General features: G+C 34.5%; 1 protein-coding gene across 4 annotated transcripts in view; it reads left to right on the top strand.

Annotated features, from left to right (window-relative positions):
* Positions 1-22,997, top strand: part of Cpo (couch potato) — a 374,497-nt gene that overhangs the window by 335,809 nt on the left and 15,691 nt on the right. For all 4 annotated transcript variants that reach the window (XM_064053395.1, XM_064053396.1, XM_064053394.1 and 1 more), the window contains exons 2-4: positions 12,141-12,218; positions 12,394-12,447; positions 20,190-20,252. In XM_064053395.1, coding sequence (XP_063909465.1) covers positions 12,141-12,218; positions 12,394-12,447; positions 20,190-20,252 — 195 coding nt within the window. The remainder of the gene's footprint in view (positions 1-12,140; positions 12,219-12,393; positions 12,448-20,189; positions 20,253-22,997) is intronic.

Here is a 22,997-nt window from a genome sequence, read left to right as displayed (position 1 = left end):
GTGCTCTTCTATTGGCCAACTCCATCTGCGTCAAAATGTCGTTTCCGGTTTTTTCTTCCTTGGTTTTCAATAAAATCAGTAGCGGAAACGGGGCGAGACTATTTTTACATCTTTCTGTTGAAGAGTGATCAACCACGTCGAATCTTCCAAATTCTTCTTCAAGTGATTTCCGGGTGTAGGTGCAGAATTTAGATATATTATTGGATGTCCTGTACATTCAAGTAACGTTTGATGCCCTCCCCTTCGATTCTATCGGATTATAACGCTGGGAACAACTCGACCTTGGTCGGCTATTGAAAATTGGAAATTCGTAATTATTAAAAGAGCCTTGGATCATCCAAAGGTAATTATCTGTTGTCAATGAGTCTCTTCATGTGGTGGAGTAAATGGTGTATGTATTTCCGTGAAATTCCTCTTACCAAAAGGTGTTGGGTTCCCCCCATGTGGTCGAGATGTCTTCCCTGTTCGTGGCGTCCATTCTTGCCTCCTATTGCCTTCATACTAGAAGTATTTACACTTACAGGCTCTTTTTTTATTCCCCCACTGGGATATATATCTTTTCCCATACATTTCGTGGATTTTTCCGGGAACTCGTGTTGGAAGGAAATTGGCCGGATTGATACCAACTTCTCCATCTGCTCGTCGATCCCACCACAACGTCTAGAAGGTCCCCCAGGTCTCGAGGCAAATCCAGCTTGAAGTTTCAGCTTGCGTAGCAGCTAAGTCATTATTATAAGCCCCTATTTAGACATTTTTTCGCGTATGTGAAGTGGCCCACTACGGTTAACTTCCATTGATTTAAAGTAATTTAATAGTAAATCGAAAGTGTCATCGAAAGTATAGTTATCTAATAATTTATTCATCTTAATAGTTCAAACTTTTTAAATATTACTTAGTTACATTTCATGTATTAGCTTCTTCGTTCTAATTCAGTCAATAATTATCTTGTTAATTACGTCGTAATTGTAAAATAATAATTGAGTTCAGACAATCTTTCGAAGGAACCTAAAAACTGTATAATGTTATAAGAAGGTGTTGACCAACATGCCGGTTGCTTATGGTAGATCCAACCAAAGGTGGATAGTGTAAATTCCTGGTCTTCGCATGCGAATACGAAATATTTTCCCGAGAGTTTGAAAAATTCCACAAGGTAAATAATACCCTAACCTCAATCATTTGAGAACTCTCAATTCGTTTAATTCATTCATAGATAGGGTAGATTACCATTTGAAACTAGCGGACTTGTGATCATGCGCGTTGGTTTTTGCCCGAGGGCATAAGTTTCGAAATTGAGGAACTCATTATTATTTCTCAACAATTTCATTTTCTTTAGGGTTAATTAAAGTATACCAGTTTAGTGCATTATTATTGTACATAATAAATTCTCGAATTTGACTGGCCTAATTAAAGATATTAATCAGAGAAAAGTTTATTAATGGATGTAACCCCTCCCACCTAGGAGTCTCATCTCATTTATTGCTAACAACAAGGGATACTTGCTAGCCAAACCTAGGGAGAACACCAACCCTTCCTAAGGAAAAGAAGTAAGGCAATAACGTGATCTTAATTATTGTATGACATGACGTTAACTAATCATTTTTGTGGCCGTTTATACATTTACAATACTAGAATAAAAGTAAAAAACTTTTGTAGAGCAGTGAAATTTACTGGAAAGTTTTTGCACTTCAAACTAGTTAGTTGTACATTATATATAATTGAAAACTTCGTAGACGTATCTCCGCATGCAAGCTTTTGCCTAATTAACGTTAAATCGTGTTTAGAAATAGCACGTCACTATAATTAAAACAGCAACCCACCTGCTTATTCAGTGAGCTGCGTTCAAAGCAACAATGACATTAGTAAACGTTACTAATTCAAGAACAGATCTAAGCTTGAGAGTACGGCTAATTCACAATAATTAGAACGTTCGAGTAGCTAATTAAAAACAAGGCTGATGTGACTACAAACGAAAGTTCGTCACCCTCTCGAGCAAAAGTGAACGTTGCCTCCATACATCAAATCTCATCTTAACGCAAAGTTATAATCTCGACAAAGCCCACAAATTTGGTTTTCAAACTTGTTCCATGGTGTGTATGTGAAGGGTGCCAAGTAACCGGCAAGTTTAAGACCTCAATATTCTTAATGAACTAGTAGATGAGAGTTAAACTGTCGCAAAATATTATGGCACTAACTCTAATCTGACGATGTTAATTAAATAAAATAGCTAATGGTAGTAATAAATAATTGAACGAGGGAAGTGAAACTCTAAAACTTAGAATGCGGTTTCAGGTCGTTGGGAACCAACGAGGTAGCGAATTATAGCACAGATCTAGACACTTCCAAATCGTAATTACAACGATCTAACAAAGCTGACGTGAGATGCTCGTCATGTTAATATAAATTCTGCGTCGACGGCAGTGACGTAACGGGGTATGGGGGATGGGGTGAACTCCGTTGCTTAGGTTTGGAACGGAAACCTTTGCCAAAAAAAGTCAAGAAATTCGCAGATGCGATCCATAATTTTGATCGTCAGTGTCATTACTTAACACAATGCCAAGTGCTCTGTTGTGACAATGGCAATTTATTGCTGGCAACTGTACACACGATCCATGAACCCTCATAATGAGAAAGCTGTTGAAATTAACTTTTCGACTTTATGATGCAGACATTTCTGTGCATGTGCTATGAATGAATTATTTATTAAATTATACGTATCAGCGGCGGCTCGTGACCGTCGAACGGAACAGCTTTAAAGTAACCAAAAAGTAAAGTATATTGATCATAAATTTGCAATTTTGTCGCATAATCCATTAGGTTGCAAAACTGATTGCTATTAAATACAGTTAATCATGCAATATCGTCACATCTTTGTTTGAACTGATTCTAATTTTCATCTGCATGGAACGTGTATTAGTATTTAATTCTATTCTATCCAATTTTGAACCAATTTCGCTCGAAAACATCAAACATTTTCACGTATTTACACTAACCTTTGAATAAATATATCGAAGCGGCGAGCTTTGACGTTGACGTGTGCATGGAGTTTCAACTAAGCCATTAAAATTCTTGTTTAACTGATTATGGCTACTCCCTTCGGCCACAGCTAATTTCGCTCCAAGATTTGTAAATTCAGAACGCTTTTATATATTATATATTCAAGGTCATTTTCGAGCGACATTTGTTGAGATGACGTAGTGTCATGACTGCAACAATGTCGATGATTTCCTAAAAGTAGAAGACATTGCATACTACCTACAGATTTTTTTATTCATGTTCCAAACAGTTGTATCATAAAAATAAAGAATCTGGGTTGTCCAGTAGACAAGGGAAAGTTGATGAATACTGAAAAAAAAGGGGGCTCCAAAACAAAGCCCTGGGGTACACCATTGTAATTGTTGGTTCGAATAAATCAAAATTCGTTAATTGCAGTGCAAGTACTTTTTAAATATAGTAGAAAACATTGACAGAATAGACTAAAAACTATAATTATTGTTGTTGTTAATTTCGCCTTTTTCATGTATAGACAACAGTCTTAAGACGATTAAGAAACACCTGATATTTGGTCAAAGGTTTATTAATTTTGTTGGCGGTTTTAAAATGACGTCATTAATGCACTTACCTACTTCAAATCAATTACTTCAAGGTAGTAAATGTCACCGGCAAATGATACTCCTTGGTCTTTTATAACAGAAACTCAATTAGGTAGACAAATGTCAAAGCTGTAAGGAAATATTAGTGAAATTTCTATCTTCGAATATGACACTGGTGTGCAAAAAGTTGTGGGAAAAATTTCGTGAGAACTTAGTCATATCACGCCAGATATATGTTTTGATATTAATTTGAAGCCTGAGGCAGACCTCGAGTCTGTCAATTCTAAAGTATTGTCAAATCAACCGCAAATAATGGGTTTTTACAACGATGTCACTAATAGACAATGAACATAATGAATGACTCACGTTAGACCCTTATGGAACACCAGACTTAAATATATGTTAAACTATTATTTAAATATGACTGTGCTATGGAGGAATTAAATCCAAATGTCCTTAATTTATTTACAATAATATTATGATCGATTTTGTCAAAATCTTTCGAGTACAAAAGTGTAACTTTTTTCTGTAGAATCTTTTATAAGCAAGCAATAGCCCCGCCCACCCTCGTCATTCTACTGATTACTTTTGAAATTGTTCAGTCATTTACCGAAGTCAGTCTAAAACAATATTAAGAGTAATCACTGAAATGAAGATAGGGTGGGTGGGTGGGGCTAAGTTTAACTTTTTTCTGTAGAATCTTTTATAAGCAAGCAATAGCCCCACCCACCCACCCCCTCGTTATTCCAGTGAATACTCTTAATACTGTTCAGTCATTTACCGAAGTCAGTCTAAAACAATATTAAGAGTAATCACTGGAATAAAGAGAGGGTGGTTGGGCGGGGCTAAGTTTAACTTTTTTCTGTACAAAACAAAATTAGAAACTACGTGAGAGTACCACGACATTTCACATATTCCTGCTTTTGGATGAAAAAGTCTAGAGTTCTGGATGGCTTTATTTAAGTTATTATAACCAGACTTCGGCATCGCGGAAGTGATACTCATCGCCGTCCGATCGCTAGCGTTATTGCGGTCGTGGCCTACAACTTCGGGAATTCTTAATAACAATTACTACTTTTCCTAGGTTTTCCTCAGTTATACGAGTTCTCCTAGACGTTAAAATGCTTTAAAAATTAAAAATGAGTGCTCAACATCACAATTTCCGTTATGATCTTGATCAGATAAACTCTGAAGTGCATCAAATGCCACTGAGGTTGAAACTGCACAGTCGGCCAGCCAAATTTATCGCCTGACGTCGCGGCGTCATTTTTAATATTTGTCTGATTGATTCCCCATCACTTAGGCTTTGCCTAACTCTGATTCTAACACATTTCATAACTTGTCACTCGAGATTTAAAAAAATAGTTCATTTATGACATTTAAACTAATCTTAAACGTTGATCCACTTTGAAAACACCTTGAAAATTTTCATGAATTAAATTAATGTCGCCGTGGACTCGAAAACGGGAAGGCTTTAAGATTTTTTGTAGAGGTTGAAGAAATTTTTGCGGCTTAAAATGTTAACATTTACTTTGGAAATCAGCTTCAAATTGATGTAAGGAATTTTTAATGATTTTTCCCGAACCTTGTGAACTTAGTAGTGTACCATTTTTTAGCACCCTGTATACATTTATATTTAAATATTCCCTAATTCTGTGTTTAATTTATTTATCGAGTTTTTTCTTTGTTTTGTACTTTGACTGATTTCTTGTATTTGAGTTAATCCTATTGGAAATGAAAGCCTAGTTTATAGTAATATTTTTTGTAGTCACCAAGTAGTAATTAACTGCCTGGGTGTCCAAGTCGTCAGCAAAATCAATCAAACCATTTTCTTCTCCACTCTGCTGTTGTCCCCTTCCTTGCTGATTGTTTCAACAGACCCTTTATCAATTGGGGCGCCCAGCATTTTTGGAAAGAATGGATCCTCGATTTCATACTTCCAGTCCCGCCTATGCATTATTGTCGATGCTACCAAACGCATCTTCAAATATTTAATAATATTCTTGAGCAATGGAGCACGCGCATTCGCTGCATAGGTAAAGGTGGGACGTAGCGTAATATACAGTCTGTCAGAAGAGACCCATTTCTTGCTGCTGCTACTAAAATATTTATCCATCGACTTGAGGGGGCTGGTAGCATTAAATATAAATGTCTGGCAACATTTCACGCCAATTCTACCTTCGTCATGGCGGCCCTCCCCGTTGGTACTGTTTGACACAACGGATCTGCGTACATCCTGTCCACCCTCTATCGGAACACAAGCTGACATATTTTTCCTCCCTCGAGTTATGTTTTTATAAACAAACTTCCAGACCGACGTGTAATAGGTTGTGTGGCAGCGTCGAGGGATCGACTTCACCACGCCCCTGTGGCTAAGATAATGTCCATCGGTAATAAATCGTCTGGATGCAGCTGATCGATATGATACATAGAAATTAATTTACTAGATGTTAGGCAACTAAGCTTTTGTAAGCGCGGACCATGTTCTGGCTAAAACGATCCAGATTTGCATATATATCGAGTTATAATAATTGGTGAGGCTTGTTCTAGGTGTAGAAACGTAAGGCTAACATCGGGGACAATTGATAATTAGTCGTTTTGCGTAAGCCGCCGGAATCTGTTATCTTTAATGGTAGCAGCTGGCAACTTTTGTATTTGTTCTGTTTGGGCAAACTTGGCTTTATTATTTAGTTTTCCATTAGAGGAGGTGCATTACGCACGGTTCATGGAGCAAACATAATAACACGCCGCGATTTAATTCGAGGAAATGGGGAGATGAACTCGGCAGCAATATGGGGGATTTTCTTGTAAACAGAATATGCGATACCTACTTAAAAGAGAATGGCTTATTTTAAAAACGGGAAGAGGACGTGGAGTGGATGTTTTTTAAGAGAAATGAAGTGGTAGGCAAGGAGTCGTATTTTATACAAAGTGGAAGGAAAGGAAATGTTTGCCCAAATTATTATAAACGTCCGAGGAAGCTAGATCTTATCTAGTATACACCGCAATTTTTATTCCAAGCTAAAGTTAATTCGTCAAGTGTGTCGTAAGTAAATTACTGAACTTGGTGTTGATATTGTGTGTAATATCAGCGTGTTGTCCGGATAGGGTTAGCCAATTTTCTCCTTGGTATGGTTTCTCGAGTAAATATTTTATTTTTTGATTTATATTGTCCTCATATAAAGCCCACAAATTTTGCTTCATAATAATCTATGACCAACACCGAAATTATTTTTATTGATGTACATATTTTGCTTTAATAACTCCTTCAGGTCACGTGAGTGCGTGACTGCATGTTGCTTTATCCACCATAAAATTTCAACCAAAAATTATATCCAACTACTCGACAGAATTTATGATGGGTGCTGAATTTCAAAGAACTTCGAATCCCATTCTGAACATTTTTTCTTACACTGTGAGTGGTATTATCTACTTGTTTTTTTGTGTTAAAATCTGCACTTTTACGGTTAATTTTCTCATTATCTGGAAATTATCATTAAAAAAACGAAACTACTTTGACTTTCAAACCCTGTTTTCCTAAAATACTCAGTCGCGTTTATTGTGTTAGTTAAACCTTATCTGGCGGAGTCAGGTATGTTCCAGGAGCTCGTTAAAGTCTGACATTATTTTCAGTTTCAATTAATGATGTAAAAACGTCGTTTAAATATAATGAGTTTTTGTTATGTTGCTTTGAAAAATATAGAACTGTCTCTTATTCTGACTGTTTCTTTTTAAACACAAGTGAGACCTCAAAAAATCATTAATGTTGTAAAAAAGTACGTTAAGAAAAATCTTGTTTATGTGACATGTCCTTCATCATTTTTATGTGTATTGTTTTCCTAAAGCTTCTTTTCCAATTTTAATTGTAACGAATTCCTGTGTTTGTTTTCATTGCAGTTCATATTTCATTTTATCAGTTTTCGAAGTTATTCTAAACGAGATCCTGTGGAAGATTGCAGACAGCTTCTAATTTTTGCTTCCCTAGCGTGAATTAAGCTTAGCGATTGACTATTTTCAAGTTTTCTCGACGTTTCATGACCCCTAGAGTACGAACAAATAGGTATCACGTTTCCGCCTGTCTGTCTGTCGTCTGTGTCAGATTTTATTAGACAGATAATCTTCGAAACTACCGTACCGATTTTGTCAAATTTATATGGATATTAGAAACATCGTATAGGGGCTAATTAAAATTTGCGATTTATGAGTCCGTGTTGAATTTTTCCCCTATACTGCCAGATTAAAAAAAATACACACAAAATTGTATCACGCTTTGCACTTAACTTTGAAGCTCCAAAACCGAATGCTCGGAACTCTTGCAAACGTTTTAAGGTTCATTTTTTTGGAAAAAAAAACGAATGTGCTTAATTAATTAATTAGTCCTCTCTTTTGTGTTGAGAGGACAAAATCAGTCAAATTTGAAACGTGTTAATAGTCGAATTCTTTCGAGGTATAAACATAAACAGTCGAAGTTAAGGATGTACTGAAACATTGAGAATACATTTTTTCTCGTTATCTGCTTTAAATATATTTCATTTTGTCCCCATTTGTGCCTACTGCGTTCCTTTGGAATTTGCATAAGGGCTATCGGGGTGTAATTTGCAGTGGTGAAAACAAAAATCGCAAAATCATATTTTACGATTTTTCAAAGAAGCATTTTTAGAAAAACCGTGGTCTAAAATTGGTAATAACGATATAATAGTGTTTTTATAGTGATTTATAGAGGGTCCATATTTTATTTTATCCGTTTTCGAAGTTATTCTAAACGAGATCCTGTGGAAGATTGCAGATACTGCTAATTTTTACTTCTCTAGCGTTTCCACTGGCTATTTTCAAGTTTTCTCGACGTTTCATGACCCCGAGAGTACGAATAAATAGGTCTCACGTTTCCGCCTGTCTGTCTGTCGTCTGTGTCAGTTTTTATTAGACAGATAATCTTCGAAACTACCGGACCGATTTTGTCAAATTTATATGGATATTAGAAACATCGTATAGGGGCTAATTAAAATTTGCGATTTATGAATCCGTGTTGAATTTTTACCCTATACTTCCAGATTAAAAAAACACACACAAAATTGTATCACACTTTGCAATTTAACTTTGAACCTCCAAAACCGAATGCTCGGAACTCTTGCAAACGTTTTAAGGTTCATTTTTTTGGAAAAAAACGAGTGTGCTTAATTAATTAATTAGTCCTCTCCTCTGTGTTGAGATGACAAAATCAGTCAAATTTGAAACGTGTTAATAGTCGAATTTTTTCGAGGTATAAACATAAACACTCGAAGTTAAGTATGTACTGAAACATTGAGAATACATTTTTTCTCGTTATCTGCTTTATATATATTGCATTTTGTCCCCATTTGTGCCTACTGCGTTCCTTTTGAATTTGCACAAGGGCTATCAAGGTGTAATTTACAGTGGTCAAAACAAAAATCGCAAAATCATATTTTACGATTTTTCAAAGAAGCATTTTTAGAAAAACCGTGGTCTAAAATTGGTAATAACGATATAATAGTGTTTTTTATAGTGATTTATAGAGGGTGATTATAAAAAATCGTTTGAAAAATTGTCACTAAATTTTTAATAAGAATTTGCCGTTTTATTGACATAGATGACAAAGGTATTATGTAAGTTGAATTATTGGTGGCCTATCTACCAGGCAGTTTTTTTCATCGTGGTGTCTGTTTTCTCTCTGTCGTTCTTAAATCCATACTATTCGAGTTTCCTTGGTGAGGGCTGGCTAATGTTTGAAATTCTATTCCACATAAAGATTTCCATCAAAATTCCATTATTTTTAAATTAGTCTTATTCTCAGTCATGTTTCTATGTTATAATCTAATAAATGATGTTATCGCTTATTTCGCTTCTAAATTTCTGATTACAGTTTATTTAAAAGTTCTTTAAATGCTCTCACAGTGTAAGACTTCATCTTTTCTCCGGTATTCCCACAAAAGAGCCCGGGACAAAACCGATTCAACAAAATAGCTTGGTCAAAATTGCTTCACCACAAAATTACTTCGTCAAGCTCAAGACTTAATAAAACACAAGCAAAAAAATTTCACACACAAACCTGACCTAATCTGACCTGCCCTGCCCTGACAGGACCTGAGCTGACCTGATCTGATGTCTCTATTGTCTCGACTAAACTTAACTAACTTAAAACATGTTTAAAATGGTAAATTTGTATAAGGAACGATTTTGCAATTACGCTCCGCCCCTCGGTCTGAGAACGAATGAAAAATTCACCACGGTTAAGATCGAGACGGATGGGTGGGGCTTCTCTTTTGGTTTTCTTTTTTAATTATTACATTTAGTTTTCTTTGTTTACTTAAGAACATATTTCACATGGTGGTTTCTCGTAGAAAAATAAGAATTTTAAAATTAAGTCCGGTCCCTCGGCTTACGACAAATAAAAAAAAAATCATCAGAATTGAGATAGTGTGGGTGGGCGGGGCTTACATTTGGCCTTTTTTTTCTTAATATACATTGCCATCTTTTCATAACAAGAAACTTAAAACATGGTTAAAATGGTTTTTGCAAGGAAATATGGATTTTGCAACTATGGGCCGGAGTTTAATTGCAAAATCGATATTTACTTACACAAAATTTCCATTTTAAACATCTTTTGAGTTTCATGTTGTGAAAAAAAGTCTACACATATTAAAACAAAAAAGCAAAATGCAAGACCGCCCACCCGCCCTATCTCAACTGTGATTTTTTTTATTCGCCGTGAACCAAGGATACAGAGCTTAACTTCAAAATACTTATCTCTTTATAAGAAATTAAAAACAAGTTTTTGAGTATTGTGTTCTTCAAAGATTACTGTGTATATTAAGAAACAAAGGCAAAATATAAACCCCGCCCACCCACCCCGTCTCAATTGTGATGATTTTTTTATTCTTAGAAACTTAAATCACGTATAAAATGGTAAATCTTTGTAATTAAATATGCATTTTGCAATTACGCTCCGCCCCTAGGTCTGTCAAAGAATGAAAACTTCATTACTATTTAGGTCAGGGGGTACTATATTGACAGGTTACGCTTTTCTGCGCCTTGCTCAACACTATTCTTTTCTTAAAAATACATACTTAATGTAATATGGGTGGAGTTTGGAGTATAACAAAATGTTTCCTGAGATTCGATAGTAAATAGTTAGTGAAGTACACATAAGCATTAGTACGATTTTAGTTTTACAGCGACTAAAAGGTTGTGAAACTGAAGTAATATTATTATAACCCCGAACTACGAACTACGAACCCAGGAAAAACTTTCTAAGTCGGTTAAAGTAGAGTATATAAGTTGTGATTTTCCTTTTTCATTCTCTTTCTTCATGAAATTTTGATGAAATTTGTGCTACTACACTACATAAAAAATATTTGATATTTGATAAATCAAAAATTATGTTTTCATCTGGCACTTTCACGACGGGTCGTCTCAATAAAAAAAATAAGCGCGTCGAAAAAAGCGAAAATAGTAAACACATCAACCCTTAAATGATGTATTATGTTTCCACCGGCGACCTCCCTGCTATCGTTTAGATGCGACAAGATCTCCAAGGATGTAAAAGATTTTTCAAGTAATAGTTTTCCGAACTTTCGCCTTAAAAAAGTCTCCAGAGAGCAAACGTGAAAAGGATAAATCATAAATTCGACTCCTCGCGCAAAAAGAATGGACGTCGGTATTTTCTGCCTCGCAACAAACTTAATTGACATCCAACTCCGAAGCAGCACAATATACACCGCCTCCGCCGTACAATACCACGCAGATATTACCTCCCCAAGTAATACGCAAATTAATAAGATTCTCCTGCTACGCTAGAATCCTAATATACCGGTTATTGAATTTTTCGAGCTGTTGACTCTGTCGCGTAATCTAACACATATGAATCACGTTTGACATGACGCAACATCCCCAATAAACGTTAAAGTGGGTATACAAAAGGGCGTAGGCACAAGTATCACAAAGACAGGATATTTGTTTACTCGGAATGTTCATCCTTAGCTTCGCGAGAGCACGGTTTCACGTGACACAGGTTCCTCTTTCATCCTCATTTCTAAAGCTCAACGACTGCTCGAAGCTCGCCGCCTGCGCACGGCTATAAAACGCTCGGCCACTGCAACGGAAAGCTCGCTTAATTATTTAAATTGCATCTGCAAACAATACGACGCCGGAATATTAACACACCATTAACTGTCAAAATAAGACAGTCGACGGCTGCAGGACGAGTCGGGAAAGGAATCGTTTAAAAAACATTACTGTGAAATTAAAGGCTAGAATCATGTGTGGTGACTCTTTTAGACAATACTTAAGTAAATAGATCGAGACACGCTTCAATAACTTCAGAGTAAACGATTTTTAAAAATAAAATTTTTCTTGCTCCAAAAGCTCAACTTTCTTTTTAATTACTTTGGTATTGCGTCTTAAAGTACACAAATAATAGTAGAACGGTCTTAATTAAAATTAAAGTTTTGAAGTCCCAGTCCGGATTGCACATCTCATCTCAGCGTTTATTAATTTTCAAGAGCCATCACTAATATCGTTTTTTTTTTCCAGGTGCGGACATTATTCGTAAGCGGACTACCTATGGATGCCAAGCCTCGGGAGTTGTATTTATTATTCAGGGCTTATGAGGTAAATTTATTTCGTTTTATAGACCTTTTCACTTAGTTCCCCATTATTGATAATTCAGGTAATTATTTTCAATTAGTCCCGAACCGAATTTAGTCAGCAGGAATTCCCGCTTAGTGACGCTAGTTTAAATGCGCGATTACATGAATTTATTGACACTGGTATTTTTTATTTTTAGGGTTACGAGGGATCGCTACTCAAAGTTACAAGCAAAAATGGAAAAACCGCTTCGGTAAGTGTCCGTGGGGATTTAAGAAAAGCCATCTGTTTTTGTTGCTGTTGAAAGATTAATTTTTCATTTATTATTTGTTGGGTGTTTTTCTAAATTATGTTAGTGAGATGGGGAGAAAGGGAGTGTCTCAAGACGCACATTCGGGTTGTTTTTACATGCGAAGAGTTGAATGTTTTTGTGAATCCTAATTCCATTGAAATGAGTTTCGGTTTTTATGGGAAAACAGAATCGAAAAATTTACAGTAGGATGCGTCACCAAATTTTCGTAACTATGTTGCCACATCAACGTAAGTATTATAGTAGTTTTGGATTACTATAAAGAACCGTTTTTGGATTCAGTGTTTCCGTTTTTATTTTTATTTTTCCAAATTTCTTAGAAAATTGATTGACACAATTATGGTGGAGGCGCCGGGTGTCTCATTAAGTGAGCTCAAATTATTGTATCATATTTGTCAACGTGCTGTATAATTTTCACTTATACAGTCAACAAATACAATTGTTAATAATAATATTCAACAATTTACTTGCACCTACAAACGAATTATTTGAATTTAACTTAAAAGTTTGGTTCTACTTGAAAACTTTTTTATGAAAGATAACTTGGAAGTAAAACAAATTAACAAATTTTCATTTTAGCAAATCAGGATATTGATTTTCGGGGGGGAAAGTGATTAAAAATTCAACCAAACCGTAACACGAAACCGAATGATCTGCCTTTATTCTGCCTCTGTGCCTGTAACTGTCTCATTAATAATAATTTTGATTCCACTGTTGTTGCGTACCTTTGTTTAAAACTTCCTAAACTCAGATTAAATACGACGCAAGGTTACTCTGTGGTGGAGGCGCCGGGTTACTCCTACTTAATTTTTTAACAACCTTTCAACAAAATTATATCACTGGGGAGTAACGTTGTCAGAAGTGCGCATTTAGTAATTTATACATCACCACCTAAAACTTTGTTTTTTTTTTTTAAGTGGATTGTTTCGGAGTGTCAATGCAGAAATCTGTTCAATAAACTTTCAGATACTGATGGAATTACTTGGACATTTTTTGTGTCATAAAATTTAATCAGCTTACTCAAATATGCATCAATTTAACAAAAAAGATAAAGAAAAAATTAAGACAATATATAGATGAACTAGAAGTGAAGAATATTTGTTGGCTATGATTAAAGGAACAAGTTGTAAAATATCTCATTACATAATATTAAGTAGGCTTTGAAATTTCCAGAATTTTGCCGCCTCTATGTGATGATTGACGACTACTCGGTGTTTGTCAGTCATAACGTAACGTTTTTAGGAACTCCTGTGTGTTTCCTAGATGACAGGTAGGCAACCAATAATTCAGCTAAAATGATAACTTTGTTACGTATCTCAAAGAAACGACAATTTTTTATTAAAAATGCAATGACAGATTTTCCAAAGCCAACTTGATGTACGATCTTCTCAATTTGTAAAAATACGTTAAATACACTAATTAAAAAGTCCGTCAATTATATTAGAAGGTTACAAAAAGATAGGTTCCTTAAGTGGAAAGAAGTCAAAATCGAGCATATGGAACTAGCGATGAAAAACCAGAAAAATGTTAGGATAAGAAGAAAAATAATAGGAGGCAAACAACACAAAAAAAGAAAAAAAGATTGAGGGGGGAAAATTGTACGCATAAAGTACTCACACAAAGGGTAAATTTGAAGAGATGGGGCAACATAAATTAAGACTAAAATACGATTACGTAAAATTCACTGCATTTTTATCTTCATGATGTCCCCGGTTTGAGTTTACAAAAGGATTTTTTATTTGTTATTGTACACAAAAACTGAAAGGAATATAAATATTTGCTTAACTTAAACAAATATTTAACACTAACAAAAACTTTTAAATAATCCAGATTTTTTAAAGTAAATCGATTTTATCCAGATAATTGCTTCCATTGTATTAAAAACATATTTTACAGTTGACAAATTGTAGTTTTAATTGTAGAATTAGTTATATTAAGCAAAGCAACAGCTTTTATTCTTTTTACATTTTTTTAATTACAAATAACAACGTTTTTCCTCCGTAAACTCAACCCGGGGACCTACTGAGTATAGATAAATTCTCGTTTATCAAGTCGGCTTTGGACTGCAATGAAATTTTTCCGCTTCATAGAGATTGTGTTTATACTAATTGGTATTGGAAACATGTGCTAGTGGTGAGCTCATATATCTAGTACTACTATATTGCTAACTCTTCAGAAGTAACGTAGAAACGGTGTTCACGGACAGAGAGAGACATAAGATGTTGTTTTCTGTCTATAAGACTACCGAGGGTCTGTGCGCATGTACACAAAATGGAAGCGAAAGTACGAAATGTCAAAACGCATCCAATCACGCTATCGACTACAAATCAAGCAAGCACGAGCACAGCATAGATAACAATCAGTAGGGACGGCTCGCCGTTTTTCGTGACCCGTTTTCGTGGGTGGTCGTTCGCTTTATGACCGAATGAGGGCGCCCAACTGACGTCTAAAATATTTGAAATTTGGCAGTTTTGTTACAATATTTTTGCCGGTTTTGCTTGTTTAAGACTACTTTTCCAGTAGAATTGTACAAATAGTATAAAAATGTAATTTTCACAATAAAAGGTAAAATCTTCGTCCGATGAATTTTCATACAGGATCCCTGTTGTGCGCCTGCCTTATTCTCTCCCTCGTGTTTGGAATTCTTGGAAAAGATAGTAAACATAACACACTTTTTGTTTAAAAAGTCGTCGCAAACGAACAACAACGGTGGTTATGAAATAAATATAAAAAATTTATTATATATGATTCCGTTGTTGTGGTAAAATTTAATATAAAAGTAATAAGAAACAAACTACACGTAACAAAAAATTATAATATAACGATAATTTCTTTTTTTACATTTGTGAATTAGAGCAAATTTTTAGTGAAAATTTTGAAAATATAATTTTACAAACAACTACTATGTTGAAATTTTTAAATTTATATAAGCAAGCTACATTTGTTCATCCATGCCAAAACTTTCCATACGATTATTTGCTTGCTTTGTATGCTAGGATGAGATTATTTTATGCACTAAAATTTGTAAATGCTAGCTTTAAATTTACAAATGCCAAAGGTGAAAAAATTAATAGAAAAAAAATAATTTGGCAGCATTAACTTTTTTCCTTTTTGTAATTTAATTTTTATTTTATTTATTTATTTTTTCTTAAATAAACCTCTTTCTTTTTAGATGTATTTATTGCATTATTTTTACAATGATAATTAAACCTCAAGTATTCAGGGAAAGAATGTGCGAATTGTCAAATTGTATAAGTAATAAAATAAAAACTGTAACAAATCATCGTGTTTATAATTTAAATATCGACTTTTTTTTTCTTATTGCGATTCATGATTATACGATTTGAGCAAACTACACAGTTTGCAATATTGCGTACACGAATCAATTTTTGAAATTTTAAATGAAGTGATACTTTTTAAATTGGTTGGCGACATCTAGGAATAGTTTAGGCAACGACCATCCATGACGGCTTAAAATTCGGGTCAGAAAGAACAAAGGCGCCGACACGAGCTGTCCCTACTGATTGTTATCTATGCTGTGGCACGAGTGTATGCGCAGTACTGTTTAGTACCACAGAGAGACAGAGAGGTCCGATATATTGCTTTGCCGTTATGTTTTCGGACTATTTTGAGGCCAGTTAGCAATATAGTACTATTAGATATATGGGTGAGCTCAAAAGTGCTGACATCTGTCAATTCTATGCCGTCAATTAAAATAACATAACCTAGAAATGTTGATACATTTATTCAGATTCCTAATTACGGTTATTGTTAATAAACACTGTGTTAACTAATTATAATAAATAGCACCTGCTATATAGACAACCAGTAGTCAAGCTTCAGTATTTGTTCACGACAATTTTGACGACTTTTCCATAGCCTACTTGACTTACAAACATTTCAAAACAGACTGCACATAGTATACAACATGAAAACAAAGACAAACCTGAAAACTGCAGAGGAAGAATAAATAGAGAGAAAAAAATTATTAAGTAGATAAGAGATTAAAAAATGAACTACAAAGCAAAAATACATCCCCAAATGGACAATGGGTTTCAGGAAAAGCAGAAGTCCTATTACCAATATGTATACAGGTGATCAAAAAATCACGGATAAGCTCGATGATACCTTTTTGAAAAACCACTGAAAAACTCAAAAAAAATTGTTAACAAACAAAACTTTCGAAAATATTAAACGCCAAAATTTGAAAAATTAACTTAGTAGTTATTAATAAATAATTTAATAATAATTTGCTTGATTACAATCCACGAATTCATTTTTTTTTCGATAGTAGATGTGGTTATAAACAATTTTTATCGGAATTTTAGATTTTGAAACGTAGAATAATTATGAAATTAATTCTTCAATTTTGAATGTAACATTTTCAAAAATTTGGTTCAGAGATTTTTTTAGCAATTTTTTTCCAGCTCTTCAAAAGTGAATATGTCATTTATTATTTATGGCAATTTTGGAACGCAGTTTGCAACACCGTTTTCAGCTTCCAAAACTCTCGACATTGTATCAGTAGTTATATAATGGGGGTCCTAGCTCAAGAAATCTGACCTAGGAGCCTCACTTCTTTTTATGGAGCGTTTGTCATCGTCTTGTCCTTGGTTGACCTGACCCCTTGTTCGGTCGTGTCGTGTGGAGCGGTCATTGACCTTTTCGGTCGGCACGTGTCTGTTGTTGACCTGAGCGTTCAATGGTCCCTTGGATCATGTATGGCAGAGACTCGAGTTCTATCCTGACTATGCCCTCATATAGCTTAGTAGGAAAATAGTGTAATCAGGTTGGCCGAGCGGTCTAAGCGGTTTAAGGCGTTAGATTTAAGCAATGATTCTCGAAAGGAAGCGTGAGTTCGAATCCTACACCTGGCAGTTTTTTTTGCGTTTAAATAAAACACATTTTAATTGTATGTTATGTATTGAGAAAGTATAGAATACAACCAGCTGTAAATATTTTTAACACTATCTAATGAACAGAAACATTTTTTATTATTAGGTATATGATTATCATATGCTGGGATTTCTTTAGTCAATTTCACAATCTGCAATGCTTTCTAGATTTACCGAGGACAAGACGATGACAAAGGCTCGGTAAAAAGTGGTGGAGCTCCTAGCTCATATGAGTAAAAAGAAGCTTTTAAAAGCTTCTACGACACAAGCTTATTCTTATTACTCATTTACAACAAGAAAAAATCAACAATGTATTTGTTACGATGTCTAGAGTTTTGTAATCTGAAAACAGTGGTGGAAACCGCGTTCTCATTGAGATATTGATTTTTTTTTAATATGATGCAATATTTTCGACACAGTTTAAAAAAATGATACTAAACTGATAAAAAAAAACTACCCTTGTTTTATATAGTGAAAATTGTGGACAGGTTATACTTAAAATTTCATAACAAGAAATAATGGAGATCTTACGTTCTGAAAATGAACGAAGTACGACATAAGAGGTAAAAGTAGGTAGTAGTAAGTAAACCAAAAATATTGAAGAAAAGAATAAAAAATTATATCCAAAGCAACGAACAATGCCATGGACAAATGGGTTTCAGGAATAGTTGAAGTCCAGGTTTCTTAATATCATTAAAAACATTCTTTCGTCGTAGTTCTTCCGAATTTTCAATTCGTTGTCAAATCACGGATAAGCTTAACGGTAAGAAACCACTGAAGAACTTGAAAAAAATTGTTAACAAAATTCGTGAACCAAACTTTCGAAAATATTACACTTCAAATTTGAAACTTCGTAGTACAATTAATAGTTTAATAATAATTTGCCTCATTATAATCCACCAATTCTTTTTTGTGTGATCGTAGATAATTTTTATCGGAATTTTAGATTTTAAGACCTATAATTATATAATTAATTCGTCAACTTTGAATGTAGTATTTCCAAAAGTTTGGTTCAAGGATTTTTTAGCAATTTTTTTCGATTTCTTCAGAGCCTTCGTAACAAAGTACCATCCAGCTATTCCGTCATTTTTTGATCAGCCTGTATATCGCAAGGGATTGTTTTAATTGTAGTAAAATTTTTGCATCACGTTTGTTTAAAACTCAGGATGTCATTTGTTACTTATGAACATTTCAGAACGAAGTTTTCAACATCGGTTTCAGCTTACAGAACTCTCGACGTCGTATCAGTTGTTGTATAGTGGGGGATCCTAGCTCAAGAAATCTGAGCTAGGAGCCCCACTACTTCTTATCGAGCATTTGTCATCTTCTTGCCCTCGGTTGACTTGACCGCTTGCTTGTGCGGTTTCGGGTAGGGTCATTGACCTTTTCGATCGGCACGTATTCAAGTTAGTCAGGTTGGTCAAGCGGTTTAAGGCGTTAGATTAAGCTCTGATTCTCGAGAGGGAGCGTGGGTTCGAATCCCACACCTGACAGTTTTTTGCGTTTAAATAAACCGACATTTTTTTGTTATTAGATGTATGATTATCACATGCAGGGATTTCTTTGGTCAATTTCACACAATTTCTTGTGTGGTTTCTAGATTTACCGAGGACAAGACGATGACAAACGTTCGATAAAAAGTAGTGGGGCTCCTAGTCAGATTTCTTGTCTGACTTGTTGACTTGTTGAGAAACCACTGAAGAACTCAAAAAAAATTGTTTACAAAATTTTTTAACCAAATTTTCGAAAATATTAAACTTAACCGTGAAATTTTGATCCCCCGTGTATATTTAAAGATTTAGCAAAAAAGCACTATAGTCATTTTTTACAAATTAAAAGATCTTTTTGATGCCACAGATATGAAGATTTTGTAAATATATTTCACTGAAAAATCAATTTGGTTACAACGATAAAGTAGTATATGCAGGATCAAGATCTACAATTATATAGTAAGTGGAAAAATATCAGAACAATTTTAAACCACGAAAGGTCTAAGGCGAGACCGTCCAATGATCACGTGAAAATTGCTAAAACAACCAGCGCACTTATTACCCTAATGAATCAATCGAAGTTCAAAAACACGTGTTGCCTAACCAATAGAAACGCTAGGTTCGTGTTCACGGGTTAAATACGCGCATTTATTACTGCAGGAATTCTAGTTTAGTCTTTGTGTTGTAGCAATTAATGAGAAAGGATCAATAGGAATAATGGTTGGAAATATGTAAGGAGCAAGAAACATAACCTTACATTTTAAAATAAACAGTTTCTGTCACGTATGCAACCACAACCCCAACATATGTGGTCGTATATCTGATAGAAAAGACAAACGAATATTTTGTGGTCGTGTTTCTTTTACATTATGCAAGATTTCGCGGTTTTTGCAAGACATTTTCCCAAAATTTTCTGTTTTTCGTATTTTGGTTTTCATTTTTGTTAACAATAACTTATGTCTCGCAGGTGCCAAAAGGTGATAAAAATAAAAAATTATCATTATTTTTTTTGTTTTAATATTGATTTTTCTTTAAAGAAGCTGTTTTGCAAAACGAGCTTCTGAAGTAACAGCGGAATCATTGTCCGTATATTTTACAGCTTCAATTCGGTCTAATTAAACGAATAAAAACCAAAGCTTCCAACAAAAAGATTTGAACCATCTGATCACTCTCGCCCGCGGTTAAAATAAAAACGTCCTTACTTAGAAAGTGCGTAGAGCCGGTCGTCCTCGCAACAGTAATTAAAACAGATGGCTTCCTGTGTTAATAATTCCATGTTAATAACCCAACTTGTTTGCAGCCTGTGGGATTTGTGACTTTTAACACTCGAGCAGGAGCGGAGGCAGCTAAGCAAGACTTGCAGGTGGGTCTCTTTACACATATTTGTAACATTTAAGTTTGTTACCCTGTAACATATTCCCCTTTTGCCGCATGCACCGCACCGTGTGTCACCCACAGCAGAAAAACAGACCTGCTTCCACGGCGTTAGATCTTTTACCTCTTTCTCTGTTTTAACATTTCCTATTCCCAGACATAACATTATCAGAGAGGACCTTCATCCTCCACATATGTGTTCTCCTGGCAAGTGCTGACCTAAATTATTTACTACATTCGTTCATATTAGAAAAAGTCTTTTCCCGTTTGTGTACTACCGGGAATCAACTTAATAACGAAAATTGATTGCCGGTTTCGCCGCTTGCTTGATATCGGGGTTAAATGATTACGTACTCCCCGATTCATTTTTTTGCAGAAATATAGACTAGTCGCTGTGTCTAAATCATGAAAAATTGCACCCCCATGGATGCAGCGGTGGAATTACGAGCTTTTAGATGAATTCCGCCGCGAGGGCCGGAAATAAGAGCGAACATGTGCTTTTCTGATATGTCATCAAAGTGACAATATAAGTCAGTTTATATCACGACCACTGATTGCTTGGTTGCGCAGCGGCAGCCGACTTTGCTTTTTCTAAGTCTAACTCTGTTGTCACTCTGTCATTAACACGTTAGCTTTAAAATACCGCTGCGACTATGGATTGCTTTTTCTACGTCTGACTAAATTAAAACGATGTAGGAAACATAGACTGCTACTACTTCATTAAGTTCAGGTCTAACTCTGTTGTCACTCTGTCATTAACAATTGTACATTTAAGTGCAATTCTGTCAAATGTTCTTGAAGTAAAGACAGAGTTTTACGATTGCAGACGCAGAAAACTCAGCTTTTTAGTAGTTGTAATTTTCAAATGGAGCGGGTGAAGTATGTATGACGTCATAGAAATCGTACGTCACTTTAAACTTTGTTGTTTAATTAATACGAGGGTGGATTGATAAATAATGAAACAAATGCAAACATTGAAAAAAAGTCTATTTTAATAATTGATTCACTATTCAACATCGAATTTGTGGGTTCATGATAAATTCTCTAGTTCTTGCCTGCGTCTTGCCGCTCGAACTGCAAAAGCTGGCTTTAAATATCTTTCCTTTAATGTCGGTTTTAATTTCACAAAGAACCAGAGGCGTCTAAACATATTTATATTTTGTTCGTTTCAGTACGATTTCGCGTCTTTATTATAAAGTAAAAAAACTTGTTCACTTCTAACCTTTGAAATTCGTGACTTAAACATACATGGCGTGTCACTATCAATACTGATCTTACAGAAAGATATTTGACATACAATGCAGTATTATTTTTATTATTAAAGGGTGGCGGTTTTGTGTTTCTAAATTAAAATAAAACTTCAAAAAAGTGGAAATTCTGCCCTCGTGTAATTCAAACAGTCTTGAGATTTGTTCTAACACTATAAATAATAATCTAAAGTTACGTTTATTGTTTAAGAATGTACAAGTTGTGGTGCTGTTCTCATGTGACAAACATGTAACGTTAGACAAAATATAAAAAATACTCGTGCTAGACTAATATTGGAATCGAAACATTTACCTTTCTACTTCCTGAGCATAAGCTAATCAAGTCCATCGGACGACTGGGTACTTCTATGTTTTCTCGCCGTTTCACGACCCCAAGTACTGCAGGGGTCACGAAAAAATAGGTGTCCCGTTTCCATCTGTCTGTCTGTTTGCCGTCTGTCCGACTTTTTATTAGACAGATAATCTCCTAAACTACTGGACCGATTGTTGTCAAATTTTAACCAAAAATTGGATATACATCCCCATCAACAATAGGATGACGTCATCTCCAAAATTTACATTAGTACATATTACTTCAACGTTATAAAATAAGTTACTGCTTTAATTTTTATCCTAAACATCCAGTTTTTTGGAAAAACATTCAAAATTGTATACTAAGATTTTACAAATTTACTTTGAAATTGCATACCAAATGCGCTGAAAATTTGTAAGCTTTTTAAGCTTATCGTAAGCATGGTTAATCAAGATTTTTTTCGTTTATGTCTCCCTCAAAAATGATGACGTCATTTTACAATTTTTGTCTAATAAATGTTCTTTAAATTTTATAAAATATAACATCCTCGTGCGCGTATGATACTTATATGAATCCGTGTTGAGTTTTTGCCCTTGGCATCCAGACTTTTGTGGAGAAAAAAATCAAAATTTTGTAGATCAATATTTAACAATTTAACTTTGAAATTGTAAAAACTGATATGATGAAATCTTGTAAATATCTTAAGGTTATTGAATGCATGGTAAATCGTTGATCAAAATTTGTTCGTCATCTTACAATTTTGACGCATAAATGTTCAAATTTATTAGTGTTGTGTGATTAGTCCTCTTTTCTAAGTCTTCATTGATCAAATGATGAAGTATATACATAAACAATCGAAGTTAAGCATCTACTGAGAAACTAAGAATATCTGCATTTTTTTTTTAATTACCCCACTAGTTTTTACTTTATAGAATTTATTTATTTTTATTTTATTTTTTATCACAAAACGAAAATCGTAAAATCCGATTTTATAATATTTGAAAGAAAGAAGATTTGATGGATTACAATACTTCAAGGGCGAAGGAATTCTGTGGAAATAATTTTCGAATTGTTTTAGTTAATTAAGAATGTGAAACCTTCTCGAGGGCCTCATTTTTTTTTTTTTAATAATATGAAGCCTTCTCGGGGGTCCCAACTGTCTGTTTTTTTTTTA

The sequence above is a fragment of the Zophobas morio genome, unplaced genomic scaffold (genome assembly GCF_036711695.1).
Source record: "Zophobas morio isolate AGI-343-1 ecotype UQ-CSIRO unplaced genomic scaffold, CSIRO_AGI_Zmor_V1 ptg000011l, whole genome shotgun sequence".
Lineage (NCBI taxonomy): Eukaryota > Metazoa > Arthropoda > Insecta > Coleoptera > Tenebrionidae > Zophobas > Zophobas morio.
This window is presented reverse-complemented; position numbering and strand designations above follow the sequence as displayed.